The sequence below is a fragment of the Pygoscelis adeliae genome, unplaced genomic scaffold, assembly GCF_000699105.1.
Source record: "Pygoscelis adeliae isolate BGI_AS28 unplaced genomic scaffold, ASM69910v1 Scaffold121, whole genome shotgun sequence".
Lineage (NCBI taxonomy): Eukaryota > Metazoa > Chordata > Aves > Sphenisciformes > Spheniscidae > Pygoscelis > Pygoscelis adeliae.
The window spans coordinates 2,457,683-2,479,431 of NW_008824359.1; the positions used below are offsets into that span (position 1 = coordinate 2,457,683).

The 21,749-nt window shown below is 39.2% G+C and overlaps 1 protein-coding gene across 1 annotated transcript in view; it reads left to right on the forward strand.

The window, feature by feature from the left end:
• KLHL29 (kelch-like family member 29) overlaps nt 1-21,749 on the forward strand; it is a 262,545-nt gene that overhangs the window by 168,238 nt on the left and 72,558 nt on the right. Inside the window, exon 5 of the mRNA XM_009319728.1 lies at nt 20,257-20,395. Within this exon, the coding sequence (XP_009318003.1) occupies nt 20,257-20,395 (139 nt within the window). The remainder of the gene's footprint in view (nt 1-20,256; nt 20,396-21,749) is intronic.

The following is a 21,749-nucleotide window of genomic DNA, read 5'->3' on the forward strand; positions in this document are numbered from 1 at the left end:
AAATCTTCAAGCCTGTTAGAGGAGGACCTGTATTTGAGCATGTATCGTACAATGCTACAACAGACTGCAGAGAATAGGACCAAGCACAAGTGACCCACTGTTCAAAGATGTAAAGATGTATACATTTATCTTTTTTATTTAAAGCATAAATAGTAAAGCACTGAAACATTTCCACTAGTGTATCTGCCCACTGTAAACCACAGAACCGCTGCGTGTTTTCCCTCAAGAAAAGGGAGAGAGTCCTTGCTTCTGGTGGCAACACACTTCCTAACATGAGGTTTTGAAACAAAAATATATTGCATATCAAGATCCTTTAAGACCATCTTGCCTTCTCAACTAAAAAAAAAAAAAACAAAATATCACTTATCATTATACCTGCATTCAGTCTCTGGGGAGACAGGCCAGAAGGAAGATTGTATCACTCCAGCCAGGTAGCGAAATCTCTGTAAGCAGCCCCTTGCCTCTTTGACATCTTCTCTTAGATGACTTGTCAGAGCCTCTGCCTCTGACATCTCTTTTAGATGTCTTTTGTAGTTGCTTTGAATGGAATGTGGCCAAATATTTAAGTTCTCATCCTTCCCTATGTCCCCTTTATTGTTACCAACAGTGCTATTATCATCCCCGTCTCTCAGCAGTCGGCGTGTTCATAGTTACAGTTCTGAATGTTTTACTTGCCAAAATTTGTCTGGTCGGATCAACAAGGTTTTTGTCACTGCTCTAGAAGTAATTAGGAAGGACAGATTTCTCAGCAAGAGAGAGGCACGCAAGCAAATCTAGACCCGTGTTAGGATCCGTGAAGGTTACTGCTTAAAGAGAGAAGATTTTTAGTAGGGCAGTAGAGCCTAACAGAGGGAAAAAAAGGAGTATTTCTCTCTGTGCTGTTTTAATTTGTACTGAGACTATTAATAGCCCAGGCTTTTCTCATTTCCTGTATTTTTCACAGTGTCGTGTCCCTTTCTGCTTTTGCTTCCACCAGATTGAAATAAAGAGTTATTTGTTGCCTTTAGAAATGTTATTTGTCCTGTATCACAGTATTTGATTTCCTGGCACCTTTTGCTCAGCTCTGCAGCTCACAGTGTGGATAATGTTCTGTCTCAGCGACCCCATCATATTGTAGTACGACACTGAAATTCTTTCAGGTACGCATGAGAGGGAGAACTGCTAAAAGAGTTCCATGTTGCATTCTCCCACAAAGAGCACTCTGTATTTCTGCTGATCATTTATTTAACATTTGACAGCCTCCAAAAGGAAGGGAGGGTTATCCGTACACATGAATACATTCTGGAAGGGAGAGATTCAGCCTGTATTACAGTCAGGTAGTCTACCCATCCACCTCATTTGGCTGATTTCTGCTAGTATTTAAACAATTTCAAAAATAACCCTGACAGAAGTCCTACTTTCAGTCTGCCATACCTTTGAACATAGCTTTCAGGCTCCACCATTCAGCCAGAAATCAATTATTCATCGTCCTTAGAGAAGGTATCCTCCAGATCGTGCTCCTCTGGACCCAGGACAGGGTTGATGCCACACTCTGGACTACAGTGGAGTTTGATGTGGGCTGGGACTTGGGACTGAGAGCTGCAGGGTTGGCGTCCAGGGAGCTGCAGCCTCACAAGGGGGATGCCCAGTGAGTTTATGGGTGCTCCGCTGTCAGGCAGTGCCGGTGCACACGCTTTCTAGGTTACCCCAAAGCTTGTGTCTACCCAAGTCCTTGGGCGACTTTAATCTTGTCCTTGGTGATTACCTTTCTGCTTGTACTTTTGGCTGATCTCAAGTATTCTATTTCTGTTATCTACACCAAGATCACTTGAAGCTCAGCTACCATCCTCTGATTTCATATCTGGAGGGGCACCCACCAGTGTGGTATTTCCAGCTGACTAGTGCAAAATAAGGTTGTTTTCTGCTTTTTGAGAGCGAGGAGCTTCTAAATTAGCATCTCTTCTAAATTGCTGCCTCTGTCATGGATTGATTACCTCTGTGACCTTACTTTAATAATTTTGTCAAAAATATATTCAAAGGGCTGCGTCAAGTTTGTCATCAGAAGCCCTTAATACTATTCTTAATATACTATAGGGCATCAAGATCATCACTGAGAGACTAAATATTAGCTTGCTGTATTTTTCTTCCATATAACTCCTGTGCACTGATTTGACAATTTTGGTCATTTTGCATGTTTCTGCTTTTGAGTGTCTTGTGAATAATATGAGATAAAATATCAAAACCAAATATGAATATAGCAAAATTTTAAATGTTGAATAGCTGAAGAAATAGTAGCCAAATTTCATTGAAGATACACTGTTTTCAAGAAAGTAGCTTAAAATAGGAAAGATTTTTTAATCAACATTTATAGTAAAAGATGGTACTTAATTTCTGATTGTTTTGATTACAATTAGAAATGCTAATTCAAATAAATTCAAGCTGAGAAAACATTTTTGAAAACCTGCAGTTGAAAAGATCCACAACTGTCACTGAATAGGATATGGGAGATTTAATGAGATCCTTCTTAAAGCATGTTGAAAACTAAAAGCTGAACATAGTGCTGCCAAGTATTAGTACTATTCTTTAAAAACATGCACTATAATATTCACTGAGTTTTGATCAAATGTTTTACAAATGTGGGGGGATTCTGATCTTTTTTATAAACTGATTTTATTATAGGGGCATTTTACTATTAGATGATTTGTCTTGCTAGGAAAATGCTTTCCTTTTTTCATCTTCAGATTAGACTGAGACTTAGTTTAGGAGATTAACTTTGAGATTTTGGGTTTTTTGGTTTCCCAGAGCAATCCAGGATAACTCTGTTCCCGGTTTCACAAGAACAAGTGCCATATCGAGTGTTTGCAATGTGAAGTTTGAGAAGGTTATTACCAAACTCTGAAAAAAATACTGAACTTGTGCTTTATACTAACTTTTTAATATAGTATCAGAAAGATGCAAAAGATCTGCCTGGAGACTGGCGTTTAGCTATTGTGCTCTTTTAAATTAAATGGCAGCTCATACAGGCATTCCAGGGTTAGGTGTAGAATCCTGCTATTTAAACATTGTCAAAGCTTGGGTTTAATTAACTCTAATTCAGTGTAGTTTCCCCATCCTTGCATACTCTTTCTGTCTTTCTTTCACTCCCGCTCTTGTCTTTTTCTTTCTGCTGGCCGGGGGTTCTGGGATAGCAGTGCATTGAGGATCACAGCCCGACCGCAGCTGAGGATGTGACCAGGGATGAGTAGCGGCTCCTAAGAAAATTAGCCAGCAGCATGTGGCAGGGGATGGTGAAGCCATCAAGCAGTGGGGTGGCATAAACACATAAAGAGATCAAAGTCTTAAGTTGCCCTTCATTTGGTGCTTATTCAAATTATTAATTTTTGGCAGAAGTAGTTCAGACTAAGGACAACCTTTCCTGCATGCTTTTAAATAAATAAATAGCCTCCTATGCATATCTAGCTCTTTCTCCTCACTTTGATATGCTACTGTGGTTCCTCAGTCTCTATGGATATATGAATTATTACTCTATTTCTTCAACATGATTTTGGATGGCAAATATTCCTAGGCTCTGAATGGTGATTTTGTAATGAAAGTTGCACTAGAATAGGCCAGGAACAAAACAGCACCAGTTAAGGTTTGTTTTTATGTAGCTACTATTCAAAAGCAGACATCCAGCCTTTGGGTTGTTTTCCACCTCAGTTATGCCCAGACCAATGGCCTGGTTGCCAAAAGTAAACCCTAAACCTCCTTCTCTTTCTATTTGAATTCACCTTTCCCTCTTTGCATTCAATTCCCATGCTTTTTCTTTCAGAGCTTTCAGAGCTTTTATGGCTTCAGAAGCCCCTTCATTCCTCCCAGTGACTTCCCAAATAGTGAAAAAAGTCACGTGCCGATCTTCCCCAGACCAGGAGACCTCTCTTTGTCCTAATAAGCTGCAAGCATGCGCACGGTGTCCTTCATGCCAGTGGCTCCAGTGCCGGGTGCTCCCCATCCACTGGGAGCGATGCGGGCAGCTCTCAGCGATCTCTGCCTGATGAGAGTCAACCCAGCTGGATCAAAGGAGTTGAAAAATATGGATGGTTAGTCAAAGCTAATCAGCTAGCCTTCCTTTGTACTTAATAGAGAGAGATGGACAATCCTGAGGGAAACCCAGCTGTGCTGAAACAGATGTCCAAGGGAGCAAGAAGACTCTCCCTCTGGAGATGCCTGTCTCCATCTGCAGAAGGAGCCTGGGTAACGAAGTTAAGGCTAAATGCCTTTTACACGGCTAAATGTAGATTTGATTAATTTCAGCCCAAAATATGTACCCTGTGTAAAAGTATGCAAGTGTGTTTATCACAATTCAACTTTAATAAGCAGTATTTTGAGGAGTGCTCTCCTGTCCTCTACCTGAGGGACTGGTGAGCACAAGGAAGGCAATCGCATCCTCAGCCGTCTGCTGCAAGGCTAACAGAGGTGGACTGAAACAACTGTCAAAGCTGACACATCAAAGATCTTTCTAGCATTTCCCAGCCTTGAGAAAAAGCAACCCGCTCAGATGTTTTCCTTAAATATTTTGTAGATTTTCCAAGAATGCCCCACTTCTCATTTAAAAAAAAAAAAAGAGTAAAGATTTTAATAAAGATAGCTCAGTTATTTTTCCATCACTCAAGGACAGCTGTGATTCTTCTTATTAAAAACATTGATCCGCATGCGATACCATTGATACTGGGAAATAAGACTAAGTTAACAACATATATTGCCAGTGAATGTATATCATATATGTGAAGTTAATAAACTTAAAAATGGGTATACAAAATAAATACTTCAACTTGAAATTGATAAAAGGGCAAGAGTTGTGTTACTTTCCAGTCCAGTAGAAATGAATAGGCATGTACAGTACATTGTTCTCCTTTGCTGGTTTTTAAGGCATGAAAAGCAATCTGAAGTGTAGTCTTGCTTTAATGCCATTCAGATTCCTCCCACAGTAATGTCAGCGCCTTTCGTGTGTGTGTGAGTGTCTACATAACGTGTTTCTAAAAAAGGAAACTTAGTTCAGTTCTGGTTTTAAAAGTTTTGTTGTGTTACCACTAGTCATGCAAACTCTAAATTTTCTATAGTTCCATGAAAAAAATGCATTTAAGGTTTATTGCTGAAGTTTCCACCAACCCATCATGGCCAATGCTTCGGGACACGTGTGGTGTTTTGCTTTAGATGCCAGAAGGGTGATTTAGAGTGGTTTGGGTTAAAGGAGACTTAAGTTGATGGGGCAAACCGTGCTGTACTGTGCCGGGAGGACTTTGTTGTCACAGGTCCAAGTGCAGGCTTGGAGTTACATGTTACATGTGCAGGCCACTGGGACAGCTGGAAGTCCTTCCTAGAGGGATGAGCTATAAGCTTAAGCACAGCACCATCAGACCAGCCTGCGTTTGGTCCTGAGCTAGCAATGCTCACACATCACTGCGCTGTGTTCTGCTGTTTTTCCATCATGCCCTGGGTCCTTTCAAAACCCAGCGCTGCTACCCGGCACTCCCTTTTGTGGTCTGGAGGTACCTGACGAGGTGATGCAGGCATGAGCTTTGGGGCTGAGTACATCAGGAGCATCTCATCATTCAGAATATGAACCACATCCATCTATGAGGAGGTGAGGGGGCAGTTTGCTTCGTGAACTCAGTGCTTTGATTAATCTATTCAAATATTAACATGCCTGGTGAGGTAGACCAAAATATCCTCTGGATATATAAATATTCATGTACTAACATCTGCCACAGCTGCATAGTTATAATTCTGTTTTCATGGGAGGAAAAAAGTCTCTTTGAGGAAGGTCCAATGTAGCAGAGGGTGTCTCTCTTCATACCTGTCACTTAGGAAGTTGTGTAGCTTTTTAAAATCATCTATACTTGCATTATTTTAGAATTAGCCTGGTCTATGAGGATTTAACTCCAGCATAAGAGCTATTAATGCTCCTGAATCACTTTTAGTATGTGTATGTGCGGTAGTATGTGTTTTTCATGACATAAAACAACCTCTTTGATTGTTTGCAGGCTGATTTCTGCCACTGGCACAGTCCTGAAACAACCCTGCTTTGCACAGTTAATAGTATCAGATTGTCATTGTGGTCTTGACCTCTACCTTTGGCACTTAAGAACATGCCTTCCATTTGCTGTGGCTTGGCACGGTCCCTTGAAACTCCAGGTCCTTTCTTTTTCTTTTCTTTTTTTTTTTATTTTCCTGCTTTACAATCTTACTTTATTTATGGTTATCCTGCTCCAAGATGTCTTTTCACTAGGTTTACTCCTAGCTTCACTCCTCTGAATTTTGCCTATAAGTCTACTTGGCCCTCTTCCAAGAAAAAAAGAAAGTAACCCAAAAATATAATCAGCAGCCTCGTTTGACAGTAGATTCCATACAAATCTACAGCAGCTGGCTTGTTACGTATTAAAAAATAAAGATGACTTTTTTTTAAGTTCAACATACTGGAAATCTTTGTGGCTTTCTAATTTTTGGCATAGGGAAGACATTGTTTCGATCACCACCAAATGTGTGAGTGTACAGCAACCATATTCTCTTTTTGCTTTCAAAAAGGACTTGAAAAGGATTGTTCTTCAAGTAGAGTCAAACTGAGTCATTTATTGAATAACTTTTTCCCTTCTAGAAGCTCTATGCAATACTCCACAGTTGAGTTATATTCATTTTTCTCATTTATAGATTGAATAATAAAGACATGAAAGAGGTGGTTTGGGCTACTTTTTGGGTCCATCAACTACAGAGGAAAAAAAACATAAGAATAGCTAGAGTTCACACTTCCAGTTCTGAACTCTGACTTCTTTTACTTAAACCAGTATTAAAAATTGGTGTTAAAATGATATAAAATTTGTGTGATTAAGACACGAATTGTATAGTCCCCTACAAAAGGGGATGTCTTATTTCTATGTGAAGTTGTCATTGCAGACTATTCCCAGCAGAACAAGCAGAGATTTAAAGCTCTGATGAATGGCTGTTTTACAGAGTAGGTACTTTTCTTCCAGCTTTATCTTTTTAACCTTTGACATTACTTAGATTAGTCAAGGCAGTTTGACCGTATTATTTCAGGAGGAATCATTGTTTTTCTTTATGACAAATTATAGATAGGTTAAATTTGCAAGAGCTCTTAAGTGCCAGGCTCAAAAGTTACTTGAGCATTTTGCAAAATTTAATCTAAATCTTCTGGGTTTTTTTCATTTCTTAGAGTTCTTGCAGATCAGGACCCCAGAGATGATGCTTCATCTTCAGTTTTATTTTGCACTTACAGCATTATGTATTTTTTAAAAAAAGTTGCAGCTTACCCAAATTACACTTCAGTCTAGCAATTTAATGTCCTTAGGAATGCACCAAATAATTATCTTAATCACATTCTTCAATGATATATTACTACCTTTAAAAGAATTCTGCTAGGAGAAAATCACAAGTGTACAAGAGGGACTTGAAGAATAAAGATGTAAGAGTTAAAGGAAAAAAGGAAAACTAAACAAAACCCAAGGCTTAAGTTAAGCTGACTAGAAAATTAACATTAAGAAGTGTCAGGGAATCAAGAAACAATGCTCCTTTGATGGTATTGCAAGCGTGTGTCTGTATAACTGTATTGATTTTGCAGTACAGTGGTGGGAACCAAATTCTGTTTTGAGTTAAACTGGTGTGTTGGTTAGAACTGGTAAACACGTAGTGTCACCTACAAGGGCTTTGCATCAGTTTAACTCTACTAGTTACTGCACAGACGTGAGTTAAAGCAAGCTCTGATACACGTAAATAGCTACCACCCGATGTAGTATTGACAGTGTCTTCACTGAAAGAAATTGTGCTTGAAACTATTTTTTGCTGTAAGACACAGTTTCAATCAGAGGTCTTCTCCAAATCACACTAATTAGAAAAGTCATTTAACCATCATTAACAAGGTACATATTTCCAGAATTTGTTAGGAGAGATGTTGTCTCAAAATGTATTTTATATTTGTTATCCAGTTTAATAAAATTTAAATAGCAAGTAGATATGATAGTTCATTAAGATGTAAAATGGTCAAATACTCTATTTTCATTTTAGAATGTCATGCTTTTAATTACGTTGTTGCTATTTAGTACCAGAGAAACATCTTATCTTCTAGGTCAATGTTTCATATTTGTGTTATGATTAAAACAGTTTGACATTTTAAATAAAAATGTACTGATTCGTTGTATTAATTAAAAATAATGACCTAGAAAAACGCTTCCAAACTAACCTAAAGACGTCAGCGCAGTGAGAGATGACAGTTGTGCCATATTGTCACTATTAATGACATTTTATTAAGCAGTGTAAAAATGTACATACAAATTAAAAAAATAAAATTAAGAACAATTTTCATTTTTAAAACCCTGTATATGAAATCTTCAGTCCACAGAAAGGGTCACAGATACTTGGGAAGACAAAACCAACTTTTGAAATATTGTCCTTTCCTGTGAAATGTAAAGGGCAGCTTTTGCATAGGTAGATATTTGTTCTTTTTAAATACATGTTAGCCTTCTGCTGCCGGAGCAGGGAGAGGGCAAGTATGCGAGAGGTGAAATCCCAAAGCCTTTGATGTTTAGCCATAGATTTTTAATGAGTTTGTTCCCAGGGTTGTTCATTTGTACATATAAGCTGCTAATACCATATAGTTAATTAAAAGTACCGCAATTTTCATAAATATGTATATGATATATGAAAATTAATGGTCTAGAGAAATGAGAAATTATAAAGGAAATTATAATAATTATCTCTTCTGAACCAGTTCAGACACACAGCTCACACTAGTTAGAGACACCAGGTTCTACTCTGTGTCATAGGGCAAAATACCATTGAAGACAAAGTAAATAACCACCAACTCTTTTGTTCCTGAAGAATGCAAAATAAAAATTAAAAAGACTACAGATGATAAACAGTGGTTATTTCATTACCAGTTCTGTATGTTCCTTTTTGGAGATTTCATCACTGAATTTAAGGCTGCAAGAAAGCATCTGCCCTTTGAGAGGACCTCATAGGCAACCCTCTTCTCTAAATTAGTAGTAAGCCCTGTTTTAGTGTGTCACGGATCCGTAAAATAGCTTGTGGATGGACATCTATTTCCATACTTTAAATGTGGCACTCTGGATTACATTCTGGTTTAAGCCCAAGAAACGAATGAATGGGAATACTAATGTGACTTTCCCTAAGCGCAGTGTACCAAAGAAAGTTTCTACATCATCTGCGTCAGCATGTTTCTGATTTTCATTGTGAGACAGACAAATCAATTCCCATCAAGAATCTTCTATCTAAATTAGGTCCCGTTACTTTCAGTTTACCTAAAACTGTAGCATGTCTCAGCTCGAGAACAGAATGGTTTCAACAACGTCTTTCAAAGATACATGTCAGCCCTCGACGTTTCTTACATTTCGCTGTCTTTAACTCTCAGATTCAAAACTGGAAGCAGTTAATGTTTTACTCTGTATATGGCTTTTCAGAACAGCGCAAGTGGTTTTATGGACCCCTGTCATCCTGCAAACTACCATTGGGGAGTTATCGGTCCAGATATTTTGGTCATTAGCAAGAGAAGCTGCTAGTATCTTAAATTAAAAGAGATCTTTGCTTTCCCGCTAAGACCTCTAGAAAAGAAATTTACTTCAATTCTTTCGTAAAACTTTACAACTTTGTCTTCCCGGTGCAAGCTGGAGCCCTGGTGAGGCTGTCATTTGAACTGAAGCTGTATTGCAGCCTCTTTTGTTCTCTCCTCGCCTTAGATGCCTGCCTGCTGCCTGCTGGCTTGCAGGAGCGAGCAGGATGACTTGTGGTGACAGCTGTAAAGTTGCGAATGGGAGCGGAGAGAGGAAAAAAGCCCTTGTTCAGTTAGGAGGGGGTTTATATCTCTCTGTTTCCATAACTACACAGAAGGAGAAAAACATGCTGCTTTCATGCTTGTCTAGATTCAAAATTGCCTGTTGTCATCCTTTCATAGGTTCAGCACCTTTGCAGGTTGGTCTTAGTAGCATTTTCGGGTTATGAAATGATTGTGAAATTTGTATATTGCCTTCACAGTTGAAATTTTGAATTAATCACCGTGTTTTCTGAGGTGTCCCCTTGTTTTCATTTGTATTTGAAATGTTCTAGCCAAGTCTTATCAAACATCTTCATTATGTGAAAGCCATTCAGCTCTCAAAATAGTCTTTATAAGCTTGATTAATTCTTAGAGAGCCCATAAATTTTAATACTCATTAAATAAATCTTTGTCCTTTAATCTCAACAGACTTCTTAAAAGTGTCTTTTTTTTTTTTATTCTGAGTTTGGTAAGGTAGCTACTTAAACACTGCCTCATAACTTGTTCCTCTCTGAATATAAACAACATTTGCAGTTAAATGGTTTCTTACATTATCAGCCAGTCACAGCTCATATTCTCTTGCCAGACTGTACAAACTCACTATTCATGCAACATGGATACTAGGAAGTGACCTTGCTAGGGTTTGTACAAAAATACTTAATATTAACAACAATACCTTCCAAAAAGTTTGTTTAAAACTCAAGTTTTAAAAATCAAGGTTTACTCTATTAAGGGGAAACATGAGTTAGGCAGAAGTGAGGAGGACATTTTACAAAACATTTCCTAAACAGCTGCAACACTGTTAAACTATGAAAACTTTACAGTGCTTATAAAAGAAGGAAAAAAAATAAATTATTAAGTCTTTCACATCTTTAGGACAGATGTAATCTAGAGATTTGAAAATGTTATAAGTAGGGAGATGTTCAAAGAAAATCTGACACAAATTATGGCTTTTTTAACATATGATACCATGTTTCTGAAGCTAAAAACCACACAGAAGTTAGAGGGCTGTTTCTCTGAGACCAAACTGCCTCCCCAGCCACTCATTCGTGCTCCTTCCTCCTACTTTCCCCTGCTACCACTGCCAGTTTTTCTGCCTTCAGATGTCTCTGCAATCATGCCCCAGCTCATGGGGCACAAAAAATAGTTTATTTATCATTTTTTCCAAACCTGTTGTCATTTATGATTATGAGGGAAGTTAAAAGCCTTGTATTTATCATTATTATTATTTCTTCTGTAACCGTGAGTGGACATGAGTGCAGCCACCGACACATGCTGAAGCTGTAGAGCAGGGAGCCAGTTGTTGAAGAAGAATTGTCGGGTTGCAGAATACCCCGAGGGAGGTCCTAGAGTTGACTGGCAGTGTTTTCATTCTTTTATTTTACATTATTTGATTACACTGGTCTATTCTCATAGTGTAACGAATCACTGGGTCTCATTGTGGAGACACAGTCTGTACCAAAAGAACAGTTCTATACCATATGAGATGTCTGATGGACCAAGAGATGCTGTCATGCATTTAACCCCGTGCGTAACATATCCCCAGTACTAAGCCATCCACTCAGTGTATAGGCCTAAATACTTAGATTTAGTACTTTACTTTATTATTTTTAGATTATGTATAATATCTTCTGAAAGGGTGAGATTTCAATGCCAAAGATTTCAGTTGGTTTTATTTGCTTTCATTAGGCTTCACTATGTTTCATTAGGTTTCATTATGCTTTCATTCATATACTGCAGTACATGAATGTTAGAAAATAGGTGCATTGCCACTGGTCAGTAAAGATGGATTTATTTCAAGAATTGTGTTGATTACACCTACGTACATTTTAAGAAAAAATTAAATCCTGTCCCTGTTGAAACTGGGCATCACTGCCTTTGTTTAAAATCGGCAGAGGAACCCCCCCACTCCTTGCTAATTAATGTATGTTCAGTGCTTTGAAGTCTTTGATTGTCAGGTGTTACACCTTACAGTTGTGTTCTTTTTTTTTACTATAATACATGCAATTTGTCCTGGATGCATCACTGATTTATTTTCAGAAACCTGTCTTTTCTTATTTTCTTATTTTGGAAAGCAAGCATTTTGTTTGCCGGCCGTACGTATGCACACGCCTGTGACTGATTGCTGTTAATACACAATTCACAGCTTTTGTTCTTACACCACCAAAACTGGTCAGCGTTTGACTATTACTGACATGTCGGGGAGCCTGTTGATTACACTATCGGTTTCACAGATGGGTGCTTTTTGTTCAAAGCCTTCAAAACTAGGAAACGTTTAGCTAATGCCTTGCACTACATAAAGAGATCAAAAAGGTCTAAAAGCTGTCTGCTAGTCTTCTGCTACAAGCAATTAGGATAATACTGAATCCATCCCAGATCACGTAGTAATAAATATTTTAGCCTTCCCTTAAGTGTGTATTGATATTCAGGGCTGCCTGCTGGTAAATAAAACAATCAGAACTAAATTTCTCTTTGAGTCTGGGCTATTCTGCGTTTCCAGCGCTCACATTTTTTTTCCCCCTTCTCTTTCTGCCTGTCTCTCTCTCTCTCTCATTTTGTCTCCAGAGAAAATTATTGTCTGCCTGGAAATCAAGTTACGGTGCTAACTGAAATAGTGGCATGTTATGTATGGAACAGGGGGCCAGGCTGGCAATTTTCTGGGATCCCCTGGGGTTTGTTTGCCTTGGCCAATATAGAACAGGCTGCAGCCAACTTTATATTTAATCAGGGGTGAATCCTGAAAAAAAACGCCAGCAGATCCTGATGTAGGAAGCTGCATCTTTGTCTCAACATCTCAGTGAGTATTTTTATGCTGGATCCTTTGGTCTTGCTGCTTGTCCTTGCGTGGATCACAGCCTGTGTTGGAAAACTGAAGAGATCAGATTGTCTCCATATTTTTTCTCATTCTTTCTGTGCATCCATATATGTAATGTAAACGCAGTTCATTTTCAAAGCCAGTCACATACACTCACTGTGCATTTGTAACCCTGTATGATTATAAATTAGCATGCATGGATACCATAGAAGACGTTATCTTATAAATCAAAGCAGCAAAGGCATTCTAGCCCCCAAACTCCCTTTTTTATTATTTTTATGCATAGCTGTGATGCCAAAATCTCTCCGAAGTTGCATTTAAAGTAGATTATGTAGAAGTTAGGGGTGTGGTTAATCTCTGAATATAGTCAGAAAATACGTTGAAATAGTTCTACAGCCTAACATAGGGAAATATCAACCCTGTAATGTGTGAAGGCACCTTTGAGGTACCTCCTAATGTCAGTTCTAGTGATGATAATGGCCTGAAAATTGGTTTCAAAACATGATACTGTGACTTCCCTGAGTTTTTAATACATTTAGAAAGGCTCCATTTACACATAGAGTTGTAGTTGTCTTCCTCAAGTGAGTAGTCAGGGCAGCTGACTTTGTTGACCCTTTCTCTTCATAATAAGGTGAGGAGAATTTGTCTGTGTGAACAGTGAAAAATTATTTAGCGCAATGGGGCATCTCATTGCCAACAATCCTTTAAGTAGAATTATCATACACAGCCACATATGTGGTGTTCAGTATGGGATTTAAAAATATTTTCCCACTCTCCAGCATCTGTTACTGTTTTCTTTAGCAGCACAGGTGTATAACAGTGTCAACAAGACTAAGATCTAGACAGGTTGGTCTGCACTACAAAGTCCTACTGCCGTAGCTGTATCAGCTCGGAGTATGACAACTTCACACCTTGCGTTTCACATTGCTGTGCTGACAAAACGCAGCAGAAGATGACTCTTATTGCCTTTTGTTCAGAGGTTGGTGTAACTGTGCCAGCAGTGATACCTCTCCATCAGCATATGCTCTATCTTCACTAGGGAGTTGTCATGGTTTAACCTCAGCCGGCAACTAAGCACCACACAGCTGCTCGCTCAATCCCCCCCGGTGGGATGGGGGAGAATCAGAAGAGTGAAAATGAAACTCGTGGGTGGAGATAAAGACAGTTTAATAGGGAAAGCAAAAGCCACGGGTGCAAGCAAAGCAAAACATGGAATTCATTCACTACTTCCCATCGGCAGGCAGGTGTTCAGCCATCTCCAGGAAAGCAGGGCTCCATCACGCATAACAGTTACTTGGGAAGTCAAACACCATCACTCCAAACATCCCCCCCTTCCTTCTTCTTCCCCCAGCTTTATATGTTGAGCATGACGTCATATGGTGTGGAATACCCCTTTGGTCAGTTGGGGTCAGCTGTCCCAGCTGTGTCCCCTCCCAACTTCTTGTGCACTCCCAGCCTACTCGCTGGTGGGGTGGGGTGAGGAGCAGAAGAGGCCTTGACTCTGTGTCAGCACTGCTCAGCAGTAACGAAAACATCCCTGTGTTATCAACACTGTTTCCAGCACAAATCCAAAACATAGCCCCATCCTAGCCACTGTGAAGAAAATTAACTCTATCCCAGCCAAAACCAGCACACTCCCCCATCTCACCAATGAAGGATCCTCATATAGGCGAGTCCCAGCTTCATTACGCCCCGTTCTCCTTGTGCTCTTGATGAAGAAGCTCAACTGGAATTGAGATTCAAAAGGAAAAAGTGAAAGTATTTATCTGCAGGAGATTAATTCTCACCTTCTGTGCAAAAAAAAATGAGTGTCTAGTCTCAGCTAATTATCTAATCTCCCTTCGTAATCCCTGGGGAGAGAGGGCCGTGATAGTGCATCCTACCTGGCTGAGCATGCAGAAGGGGCTGGGTTGCACACGAGACATGTTTCTGTCTCTACTTGACTACAGAGGCAGTCCAGATAACTGGATGTTTAATTTTTAGGGTCCAGGAAGGAAAGCGAAGATCACAGTATAGTATCTGAGACATCCTCATCTGTTAATGATTCCCACAAGGCTTCGCCCATTCCTCTTTTTCTCTATTCCTATTTTGTTTCAGGCCAAAAGAGAATGAGGGACCTATTTCTTGTTCTCAGTCCCAAGGAGGAAGGTGTTCTTCAGAGGTGTGTACTTGTTTTCACACCACATGGAAGCTGCCATCGTTGATGGTGTATTTGTCAACTGGGAAATAACTAACCCCCTGCCTGATAATCATGGGAGACCCTAAGGGAATGTGTTCAGTGGTACTTGGTCTGCAGTGTCAAGATGTCCCAGGGAAGCGGAGAACAGTGTCAGCCACTGCAACGCCAGGTGTGTCCACATAACTTCATCAGGCTGGCCTAATGAGGCAATGAGGCATTTAGTTGTTATCTCTCTATGCAGCTCCTTCAAGCTACATATCAACAGCGCAAGGGCAGATGGAGCAGTTTATGGTGACACTCTCCAGGCGTTGGGGTTGTCTGTGTGTCTGTGGGCGTAGCGGTGAGGAGAAAGAGAGACTTGTCAAAACTGGCAAAAAATCATGAGTATTTGTGTGTTCAGTAGGACAGGCTTGCCATGGTACACACTTTCCCGTCACTTGTAACTCTTATTCGACTGCTAGGTCTTTTGCTTCATAATTTAATTTCTTGTAGCTACACACTCTCTACCACTGTCTATCAAAATAAGCAAGTGTGTGCAGCGCTGGCATTTAATGGTTAAAATGTTTGTTTTCCGTAACTAGAGCATAACCTTGGAAATTAATCTCCTTACTTATTAAGGCAAGAAAGTAATTGGATTTTCCTTCTGGTAACTTTTCTTGGCTTTCCCACATTTTCTGTCCCGATCATGAAAGCATGAGGCTGTCTGGGCAAGCACTGGTCTCTTGCATGTTCTTCACAAGAATAATTAGTGATGTTTCATCAATTAGCCTTTTCAGTTTTATAATAGGGTAGTTTTTCCAAGCAAATTTTAAAAAACACTGTTTGTAAAAAGTGTTCTTCCATATTTCATAGCTCATTATATTTTAGCTCTTGCTGCCACCTTTTAAAGCCTTAGCTACTAGAATTTAAGTAAAGAGTTCTTTATTAAAAGTGGAAAGAAACCTGAGAGCTTCCATTGTGCCACAGAAATGTGCATTAGAGAGGATCTTTGACTGGGTATCCAGTCTCCACTGTGCTTGAAATACAGAATAAATAAACTTGGGGAATAAGTTCTTTGTTCATTTTTATTTCTGATTGTAAGTATTTTTAAAAAAAGATTCACTGTATAATTTCTGTTCCCTTTATTTGATCTATTATTGAATTGAACAACAATTACACAGTTGTTCTTGGTCCTGCATTTGATCCAAGGCTTATGGGCTCTTCAGTTTAATTTGTAATTTGTCCATTAATTAAGAGGGAGAAAATGTAGTGTGATGGGTGGAGCTGGGGACCAGCAATCAAAGCTTCTGAGTTCTTCCTGGCTCTGTTCCTGACCTGAGGAAAGTCACTTACACTTTCTGGCCCATATTGTCTCTGGGACTCTCAATATAATTATGTTTAAATGCCTCCAGGCAATGATATGAAGGCTGGTAATGGCAAGATAGAAAGCGCTTCCTTTCACAAGCTCTGTAGAGATGTTCAGTTGCGGGTTTCAGGTCAAGTCCCCTTTAGGTTCAACCGCTATATGGCTGATGTAATTATGCAGGAACATGGGGGTGTCTATTGTGTACTTCTTTATGAAGAAAACATTCAACCCGTCTTTGACTGAGAATGATTTAGCATCGGTAATGATGAAGAAGACAGAAAGGACTGGCTAGGTTTCTGCAGTCCCAATGCGTGTGTGGAAGGAAAATCCCTTGCACTATGAATGCAAGAGCATTTGCTGTGATTCGCTGAGGAGAGGGAACATCAGTGCCCACCCTACTGAAACCTTGCACCGTGACTGTCCTTGCACTTCATTTTTACCTGGATCTCTTTAAAAAAAAAAATCAAATGGGAAAAAAAGCAAACAAAGAAAAAACGCTCTGTAAGAACAAAGAAACCAGAGGAATAAATAACCACTAGGAAATTGCCAGCACATCCCTTTCTGAAGGTTTCAGGAAATTCCATTTGTTGGAGGAAATGCTGAAAATTAGGAGGAGTCCACAAGAGGGACTAGCAGGAGACAGCTGAGATCATTTTTCACTGCCAGGACTGCACTGTGTTGTCTCTCCTTTTACAACTCATCGGCAGGCATTATTACCTGGTGAAAAAATTTGTTTTGCAACTCATCCTGAGTCCTCATAAATCATTAATGCCTGGCTAAGCACAGTGTGAGCATTACAAATACTCTGAGAATGAGGGCCCATTCTGATATAACCTTGTGTCCAATACTAATGCCTGCTAGTTATTTAGTAATACAAAGGGGCCTCAGCGAGGAAGATCGATGAATCAATGCAGTCTCCTGACTTCCTTCTCCTCTCCACACACCTCTTCTCTTTCTAGTTCAGAAACTGAGCTACAAAAAATGCAGAACTGTTCATAGTCATCTCTCTGTGGAGGACAATACAAGAAGTCAGGGGGACCAGAAGGGAATTACAGCCTCCTAATGGCTATAGGAGAAAGAGGAGCTTCAGTTTCTGATTAGGGCTTGTTCTCATTTCTGGGTTTTTATGAGCCAGATTGCACCACTGCTCCAGACCTGTGGTTTTTTGTTTGCATCCCTTAATGGATGCATGCAGTATAAAGCACACTGAAGTGTGTAAAGAGCATAGATAGAAACCATGCCCCAGAACTGCAGGACTGGATGTAATTCAAGGGTGCTCAGTAAAGTCCAAGTAATCAGCTCATTACCTGGGGGAGCCATCTGGGGACTTAGATGCCCAAACCAGCTCTCACAATACTGGAGATAGCATGGAGAGCACAGCATCCATCACTGCAGTGTCTGAACTTTGTGTCTTGTTATTCAGCAATCTCAGCCATAATAGTCAGTTCATGGATGGTCTCTACTATCCTGCTTACCCTGAGCCCACCTCCAAAAACCCCCATCCCATTCAGAGTGCAACTAAACTCTCTTTGCTCTCCTCTCCTCTCCTGGAGCACAGGATCCATCTATGCAGTTGCTATTCATACAATTGTGCTCTTTGAACGCTAAGAATAATTGATCATGAGCTTTAAAAGGAGGAAATGGAATGAGGTGAGATGGAGATTGACCCCTTGTGTAAGTGTAATCTTAAACTTGTATGACTTAGTCTTGGTTGAAGCCCATGTCTTGAAAGGCTTATGCAAGGAAGATTGCAAAGCCACAGAGAAAAGGATTTTGAATAGGAATGTAGCAAAAGTACAAATGGGGATGGAGGACAGTAGTTGAGCAAATTTGAAAAGGGGAATGACAGAAAACAGAAGTGAAATTAAGTAGAGGATAAGAGAGTATCAGGAAGTTTAGAGGGAAACGTAACTGTCTTTAAGGCATGAAATGATAGAAAATTGGTCAGGAGGAAAATGTAGTTACTGTAACTGAAAGTGGGAAAATGGACCAAGACAGAAAAAAAAAGTCATTCATACGTGAAAAAAAGGGATGAAAAAATGCTTCCTCCACAGTTGCCCTCAAAAATATGCAACTAAGAAGGCACCTGGTGCTGCTCCTGTGAAACCAAAGACCTTAGTCACGTTAACCCTAAATCAGGTAAAACACCCCTTGTGTCCAAAGCATCCTTGGTCTTTAATCAAGGCCTGAGGCGTTCCTGGTCAAGTCAGACTTTAGGCACCACACCTTCAGCAAAAGCCTGAAACTTTCCGGCAGAAGAGTGAACATTCAGATCCCGTTTTAAGTTTTGCTCGAAATGTATCATTGTGCTTTAGCACAGATGAATTTGTTAAAAATAGTCCCTGATATAGCACCCACAGGACAGAGTGGTTTATTTTCCCCTATTATAGACCTGACACAAGCCTGCTGTTATTTCTGTGCCCTCTCTAATGATCTGCTTGCTCTCTGGAGAGCACTGACCCATTTCAGCACAGAATAATTAGCCTTTCAGACACCACTGTGTTTCCATTAAATAGACATAAATGTGCAAGGTGACATTTATTTACTTAGGCCTGAAAAATATGTACCACAGATGTTGGGGCTTGGGAGAACTTCAATTTCTTATCATGCAACAGTTGTATATTTACATGCTTTCATGTTGTTTAATGACTAGTGCTTTGCTGAACTGGTTCCTTTGCGTTTCATTGGGGAAGCAGGAGAACCCAAGGATTATTTGGGTCTTCATTTCACTGTAAGGCCCTTTGGCGATGCTTTGGCAGCCCAGTGCCCAAGCCCAACAGTGGCTTTAAAGGCAGTTATAGTTACACACTCTTCAGGTCCCTTTTACTTTGTGTAAGGAGAAACTCCATGTAAAGAACTGTTGATTTACAGATCTGTCTGTAGAGGAATGTGTTCAGGGTGTTACGCTGAGAAAATGAGAACCTTGACCTATTGCAAACATAAAATAAAACCAAAATCCTTTAGTATTTAAAATCAGCTCTTTTATCATCTTGATCACTGGCTTCTGAACCGCCAGACTATTGCCCAGGTGAAAAGTATATTATTCATCTTGATAGCCACTTTGGTCTGCAAAGTCGGAGGGAAGTCTTACCCTTAAAAGTCCAGCCAGCATATAAAACATGTAGGTTGCTTAGCAGTTCACAACCACACATGAAGACGTGGCATGCTGTTATTTCTTTCTGTTAGTACCAGTAGGCTTTATAAAAGGAGGCATCACGCAAGGTAGGTGCTTTATTGCAGGATGGAAACACTTTCATAGGTTATTTTAATCATTACGATTCTTTCATGATGTGTGAAAGTTGATTGTTGCTGTAAATGAAGCCATTGAAGGCTAAAAAATAAAAATGCTGTGATGGTAAAAATCCTTGGAGTGCAAAATATGGGAATTGCTATAAAAGGCAGTAATTTATTCTCTGCGTGAGATTATTTTTTATCATAAGGATGCTCTTAAGCTAATTCTGAAACATACGCAATTGTAGTCTATATAGCTGAGGTATATTGCAAGATGCATTGATAATTTGGCTAATTTTTTATGCACTGTAATTTATATATTATTTAGAGGTGCTGTTTTATTCTGTTAACTGAGAGGCTTAACACATTTTTACTATGTTAAGGATAAGTTATTTTTCCAGGTTTTGTGGCTTTATTATTTTGACCCATATCCAGTTCATATTGCATCATAATACCGTATTTTTACTAATATTATTCTAGTAAGTTCAAAACTTATTTGCATTTGGATAGAAATTCATTAGCTCTTGATTTCTATTATAACAAATTATTTTAACTTTTCTGTGATAATGCATTCTCTGTGTTTCTGATTTGCTGATGCTGAAATATTTTGTTTTTGTTTTTAACCCTTCCAAATTTAGGATCGTTTTTGCTTTTTTTCTGTATATATATTTCAGTTGTTTAGACCTACTGGTTCCTGCTTTTTCTTTTTCTTTTTTTAATATGTTATGTTTGTAACTTCTGACTGTCTGTGTTGAGCCAATCTTACCGACAAAAATATCAGTTGTTTCCTGTTTCTCTACTTCTTTACAAAAAAAAAATGAAAAGTAAAAAATAAAAATAAAAAACTCTTAATGGGAACCCTGGCACTGTCTGTCTTCTCTGTTCTGCAGAAATGTTGAAGGAGTTGAACCAGCAACGCAGAGCGAAAGAGTTTACAGACCTGAAAATTATTGTTGAAGGCAAAGAGTTTGAAGTCCACCAAAATGTTCTAGCTTCCTGCAGCTTGTATTTCAAGGACCTGATTAAAAGGTTTGCCTTCCTTCCAGCTGTGATCTGCTCTGTTCTTTTGTAGGGCGCATTTGTGTCGCTTTTTTTTCCTCCCCTCTCTTGCAGGTTTATGAAGATTGAATCTCCTGTCACAGAGCCAGTAGCCATTCTTTCCACCTCCTCTGAATGTATTTCCAAACTGAGACTCAGACCCATTTGTTACACATCTGACTCGTACAGTGTAATTATTTCTGATCAGTAGAGGCCAGTTTTGGCTGAAGAAAGTGTTCCACCACTGAGAGATCTGTTATAAACTCAATTGCTAATGGTGATTCAGACCACAACTAAAAACTATTGCTGCCGATGTTTTCAAGGGACTCTGTCACATACGACAGAAGTCTGTCCTTCGGGCTACAACAAGCCATCAGTGTTCTGGTGAGCGATGCTGAGACGTCGTGCTAATAAAGCATTTTGAGTATCGTGATCCCTTCACCCTGAAATCTTTGTTACATGCTTTTGTGTGGCTTTTATGGGCAAAGGGATTGATATTTTTATTATTTGGGGACTTTTAAAAGAAGAAAAGACAACTGATTAATTTCTCTAGAAAAGATTGGAAATAAGGTGATTTTCTGGTCAAAATACAGCTCAGTCTGCATGTTAGACTAAGGGCAGTTTTTTCCTACAAACAATCTAGCTTAGGGTAGGTACAATACGTACATTTTCTAAACATCATATCTCCGCCTTCGCATTTTCCCCCCTCTGTTTCTAGCTGATTGATTCTAAACAGTGCATGATAATCTTTTTTTTCCATTACATTGATTTTTCAATTTGTATGCTTCATATACTCGCATAGGAATAAATTGGTACTCTCGTATTATTAGTAAGTTAGAGTAGCAAGTAGGGAGAAAAAAACCGTGAGGATAACTTTCATTTTTCTCTCAATCATCAGCAAATTAATGCAGCTGCTGATTTTGCCTTGCAGTATTTTCCTGAGCAGACTGAGCCTGGACTGTGCTAAAAAATGGGATTAAAGAACATTTTGCTTGCTTCAAATCCTGTATTTAAATTTTGCCAACTAACACAATAGTGACTGTATTTTATTTCAGGATGGCATATTGGCTGGTATCTCCTTTCAGTGTATTATGTCCTTTTGCACAAAGCTGGGTTTATAATTATGGATATATATTACATTTCTGTGATATAACTGTGCTGACTGCCTTATCAATTATTCATAAAAAATATGTTGGCCTAGGAAGCATGTCTTTTCCCCTCTGTAAATCTAATGATTGCTAGCTGTAGCTATGCCAGATCTCTCCTGTCCTTTCTCTTCTGTCTGCTCATTATCATTTAATTGTTAAGGCTACAGTATATGCTTTTTAGGGTGATAAGAAGTAGA